The 6,000-nt window shown below is 35.7% G+C and overlaps 1 protein-coding gene across 1 annotated transcript in view; it reads right to left on the bottom strand.

The window, feature by feature from the left end:
* Positions 1–5,386, bottom strand: part of LOC110455019 (alpha-aminoadipic semialdehyde dehydrogenase-like) — an 18,737-nt gene extending 13,351 nt beyond the window's left edge. The window contains exons 1-3 of the mRNA XM_021504901.1: positions 5,163–5,386; positions 1,456–1,509; positions 328–393 (exon numbers count right to left, since the gene is read on the bottom strand). Coding sequence (XP_021360576.1) covers positions 328–393; positions 1,456–1,509; positions 5,163–5,354 — 312 coding nt within the window. The 5' untranslated portion in view covers positions 5,355–5,386. The remainder of the gene's footprint in view (positions 1–327; positions 394–1,455; positions 1,510–5,162) is intronic.
* Between the last annotated feature and the right edge of the window lie 614 nt (positions 5,387–6,000).

The raw sequence follows: 6,000 nt of genomic DNA, 5'->3' as shown, positions 1-6,000 counted from the left end.
ACGACGGACGACGGACGACGACGGACGAAAAGCGATTGGAATAGGTCACTTGAGCAAAGCTCAGGTGACCTAAAAATAAAAGTGTAGTGTTTCATGACAGGACAGCTACTGGACGTGGGGACCAGGACCAGTAGCTTAGTTGGTCAGAGTGTCTGTCTCCGCTTTGAGGATCCCAGATTCAAAGCCCAGAATGGCCCCCATTGTCTTCAATGTCCCTTAAGGTCATAGGTCAGGTCACTGTCAGAAGAGTGATCGAGTCACAGGAGAAATTGAAATTCTCCTTAGCAAAAATATCAGTGTTAAAACAGTAGTAGTATGGACACTTACATCAGCCCATACATTCCATGCCTCCTTGGCTGCTTGAATGGCCTCCTCATAATCAGCAGGACTAGCCTGTAACGAAAATATGTCGATATACTTCGCAGTAGACAGTACTAGACGCCTTCTCTGCTCATGAAACAGTGTGTTCGCAATAGACACATATTCAGTAATCACAGTATTTATGTGCAGGCTAGATAGGTAAATTCAGAGTATTTTCACATGAAATGAAGGGCAGTATATGTTGATTGGGAAATGCCAACCAATAACTTGTATAATACTTCTGATTTGACTGAGTTGTGATACGTAATTTATTATAAATGGGTACTCTCTCTGATCCTCTGTTCTGTAGCTTCTGTTTGCTTGATATGATACAGCTAAGGTTAAGTTTGACTCAGTAATATTTTCATGATAAATTAATATAAATGCAATAACCACCCTTAAATACTTAGATACTAACTACAAAAATTCTTGCATTTAGGCATAAATTTTTCATAAATTGAATAGGAAAATTTGATTATGGTAAGCTAATAAAACTTGCATCGATTGAATGCAGTCATGAACATGAATAACATCAGTAATAGTATAATTCAGATCCCTCTGATCACAATCCTATCAGTGGGTTAGAGGCTCCTGTTGACTGCTATGCCAGAGGAAATCTAGGCCGATACGTACAGTATATAGCAAGAGAGATAGAGTAATATGTTGATAATACAAGCAACACAATTGAATTTTAACATCTAAATGTACCTTCAACTGGGTAAACCAACATTTTGGATTTCGAAGATCAGACCATGCCAGCGTCCATGTCAGCACATAATTAATTTTCATGTTTGAATCCATTTAAAGAATACTAAATGTTTTCAATATAAAGTTTCTACTTTGAGAATGAACCTCTTTATCACCAATGTTGTTGGACAATGGTTATAAATATAAGCACCTGCTCAGTTTAAGGTTGGACTTAAAAAATTACAATCAGTTATCATGCAGCATTTTATCAAACATTTCTTTCTGCTTTGGAGAAGTGTAGAGTGCATACACGTACCTCTAAACCATCAATTGTAATGGTACATCAATGGTGAGACTCCCATACCATAATTATAGGTACAATATAAGCATCATAGATCATGACCTTACCTGTGTGACCTTGGCAATGGGCTGTTTGTTTGCTGGGCAATATGATGTTGTTTCCTTCAAATACAAAAATGGATCATTAAAAACCAATTCTCAAAAGAACCAGACTTTTTACAAATGGCAAAACGATAATACCTGTATCCAGAGACATATATATTACATAATATAATAAAAAAGGAATAAATGTCCATGTGAAGGAAGTAAATATAGAAAAAATAAGATTAACGACCGACTAAAAAACTAGCTGTATATATGTCTCTGATGTATCACAACATATTTAAAGTTAAGGAATTTTCACAATAAAAAAAATCAATCAATTTTGCTACATAATTATGTATTGTATAATATAAAATGAACATACAAGTACTTTTGTAGATAGTTCAAGAAGACATTTTCTGAAAATTTAATATTCACTCAATTAAATAATATGTAGTATTAAAATATATTGCTATAAGAGAATAATAGATTCCTTCCCTGATGTGAGGTATGGAATATAAGACTCTTTCATGCACAGGGGTGTAGCCTCGGGTTTTACTAAATTTAAAAAAAACTCCGGTGGAATTTCCCTATTCTACACCCTTCGGCATGAAAGAGTATTTTTCTCTCATTCCAACCACCAGAATAAGCTCAGAAACCATGAAAATGCGTTTGGACTGGCCACCATTTTGAAAATATCAATTTTTCCCCTGAACTTTTTAGACGAAAAACGAATTAGCCAGCCAGATTAAGCATGTCCCATATTTGCAAATCATGTTTGCGCATAAAAATTAATCTCATCTTTCTGACTTGTTCGCCTGTACGGTGAATATATAATGTAAAAGGTTCAATTTCATCACATCGCCTTTTCCGCATTGCAGCATCGGAGAGTTCTATGGACTATGTATGGTTTGGGCCTTTTTTGGCCCCCAAATCCATCAAAATTAAAAATCTTCGATAAAACTTTCAAATGACTGTTACTATAATTTTGAATACTTCCCTGGTACTATAATGTGAACATTTATTTAGGTTTTCAATTATGGCTGCCATGGTAACCAGTTGATATTTGCATAAATTAATGAAATTTGAATATTCAGTAAATTTTGACAGGTTTTTGCCTAGTTTTTCTTAGTTACCATAGAGCGCACTCTTGAACAAACTTTATATTTCTCCTAAAGATGTATTACAGGTGCCTTCACATTATCCTTTGATTTTGAGTTTGTTCAAGCATGCACTCTACAGTTTCCTGCTCAATATTTTTTCCCTTGGGTTTGAATTGCCTCATCTCACATCAGGGATGGATTCTATTATTCTCTTATAGCAATTTAATACCATTATTAATTTAAGTGGATCTTAAATTGAATGAATGTTATAATTTCCTGTGATATCATGCAAATGTGTATTTATGGTTTGCACTTGCGCGGTTGTCAGGGAATTTGCCCCAAAAATAAATAACAAAACCCTAAAGACATTGTTGAGTCAGGTGTATTAATTACCTTAACATTGGAACTGGCTACACTATAAATAGACATTGTCACATATATAATAGCATCATTAAATGACAATGCCAGGATTAAGTACGTTATCATTGAAGAATAAATGACATGATTGCAAACTGACTGACCTGGTAAAATTAAAGACGAAACATTGTTGATGAACAGAATTTAATTTTTGTCTAATTTGCTAATGCATCAAATTTTCTCTTATTGGACTACAAAGTACAGTAGTACACCCATACTACTGGTTCTATATGTTCCTGACTTTCATCTTATTGATCCCCCATTTTTATTTGAGATTTTGCTTTTATTTTGCTTCTTACTTTACTTTAATTTGTCTGTGTATTTTATTCCATCATTTTCCAATATAAAGTATCGTATTAACCATCTGTGATATATATGAAATATGTGCTTGCTAAATCTGATATGTTTTTATATGTTTTATGCTTATGATTTAAATGCTTATGTTATAATTAGTACTGTTCCTGCTTTTTAACATACATGTACTATCATCAAACTGTTTTCTGATTATTTTAGTAGTTCAACGCATATAATTTTGTTGCATAATCCTACCTTTTCTACTAGCATGCGTTTTACCTTGTTATTACTCTGTTTTATTTATGTTTGTCGTAAAAATTAGCTCCACAGAGCTAATGTTTCAATGTTATGCCATATACGACACTAATAAAATCTATTACCTATAACTGTGCGAGAGATCGGCTTTTCTCTTAACCTGGACAGATTTTTCCTTACTTTTACCGGTATGAGATTTCCTTGTCTCACCCTAGGGTTGAGACAAGCTACACGTGCTCTTTGCACGTTCTCCACTATAAACCTGACGTCACTGATGTGACCCAGAAGAAGAACTACTTTTATGAGGTCACACACATACACAAGTTTGTCTGCTAATCTTGTCGTGTTTACATTTGACGTCAAAGAAGATGGGATTGATTTTAAAATGTTTAAAATATGATGCGTGAACCGTCTGACGCATACATATAATATTAATACGCTATCCACAAGTTCCTGTTTATAAACAATATGCTTCGTCTTACACTTGGACAGGAACAACAGGGTAAGAGAAAAATAATCATTCACCCCCTCGGGGATGAGATAGGGGGATCTCAACCCTCGGGGGAAGATTCTTAAGTTGCCAAACACTTGGCACAGCCTCGTGTTTGGCAAATTAAGAATCTTCCCCCGAGGGTTGAGATCCCCCTATCTCATCCCCGAGGGGATGAAAGATTTTATTAATCTCAGACTCAGTCGAGGGTTAAGGTTCTGTAACAAAATCCCAACCGACGCGTAAGATGTTACAGAATCTTAGCCCGAGACTGAGATAACCCGATCTGGCTCAGTTACAGGTAATTGATTTTTTTCTCGCACATGTCTTTTAGTTCGAAAAAAAAACTATAAGTATCCCGCCTTGGGCCTCAAATGATAATGACCTTTTCACTACTTAAGCTACATTTGAACGCTTCCGGGTAAAAATGTAGTCTGTCCTTATATAGATCAGATGACAACGTATTTCACAGTGTAGATTATAGTTTATCTACAACATCAAATATCTAACGTTACATCAAAACTATACATATAACAACAAAACAGAACATTTAATTTTATAATGCAAATTGTCAATTTCAAGCAGTTAACGCGCGGATGAATACATCTCAGTGTAAAATTTCCGCGAAATGTCACGTAAAGGTAAAAGACAGATCGGACGAGATAGAAAAATCTAGCATTGCGTATGACGTGGAATATCTCTGTCTGAGGTGCGAGAATAAATAAAGCTTCTTGTATCTTCGACAGTTCTTAGATTGGCCTCGACAGACATGACTAGCATCTGCGTTATTATAATAAATGGACAGCTATGTGCAAACTTTGCAGTGGTTATTTTATAATAGTTTGCTTCCAAAATCTGTCAACTGAAACCTGAAAGACATTGCACAGGATAACAATAATGAGTATAAGTAATGCTACATATGTGACCATAGTGCATGTGTCTGCACAATTATTGACCAATCAGTATACGCCATTCACACACACCTTTCAAGGTCCCCGTGGTATGCAGTGTACAACATATACATGAGTTACTACAGTAATATATAAATACAGACGTGTCGTTTGCTCTACAAAAATGTTGTAAATCACATTGTTACACGTGTGCTGTCCACGTATAAGACACAAAAATTAGTCAATGACCGTGAAGACACAGGTGCCGGTTTTCGTGTTGTTTACCTGTCCCGATCCTCCCCACTTGCCGTAATACACGCCATTGTTAGATGATGACAAGCCCAGGTCCTTAAGCCACGAGTATTTGGGGTTGTCTATCAGTAAACTCGACATGGCTCTGTGTAAACGTAGCACAGGTGACGACGTTCTCAAAGTGAGTATCTTCGATGCCCTGCTGAAGATCCCAAAGGTCGCCATATCTGGACGGTGTCACTTTCATGAGATAGGGACGTTTGCTTTCATCAAAATAATAAAATATTACTTTTAAACTTAAAATAATAATGTATTACCTACTAATAGTAAACTGTGAGTAAGGTCTTTAGCATTGGGTCACTTATCTATATTTGAAAAGTTACGAGACAGAAATCAAAACATATTGTAATAAAATGGAACAGTCCATATCTCTTCGGAATATCTTTAGTCAGCGTTTACTTCAACTCTTATAATGCTGTAGAGGACGCCCGAAACAGATCAAGGGGTGCCAAGTCGATTATATAGAAAAGCTATAAAAATACTGATAAATATTATCAAACTTGCAAGTTTTTTTAATTCTTAATTCCCATGAAAAGGCATAAAATAAACATTATGAGTCCAAACATTCTTCGTAACAAGGGGGGGGGGGGGGGGGGGGGGGGGGGGGGGGGGGATAAGGGAGAGCGGTGCAAGTTGGGCCCTGGGTCCCCTCCAAGCCCCTCCTTAAATCTGTTAAAGTTAACAGTAACAAATTTATTGAAGCATTTAAAACAAATTAATTTCGATACAAAAATTGTGACTTGAAACCAAAAATACACTTTAAATTATAAAATATCTGTAACATTTAAATGTCTTCAACCAATGTAACGAT

The sequence above is a fragment of the Mizuhopecten yessoensis genome, unplaced genomic scaffold, assembly GCF_002113885.1.
Source record: "Mizuhopecten yessoensis strain PY_sf001 unplaced genomic scaffold, ASM211388v2 scaffold8123, whole genome shotgun sequence".
NCBI lineage: Eukaryota > Metazoa > Mollusca > Bivalvia > Pectinida > Pectinidae > Mizuhopecten > Mizuhopecten yessoensis.
Note: the sequence above shows the minus strand (reverse complement) of the source record. Positions and strands in the feature narration are given on the sequence as shown.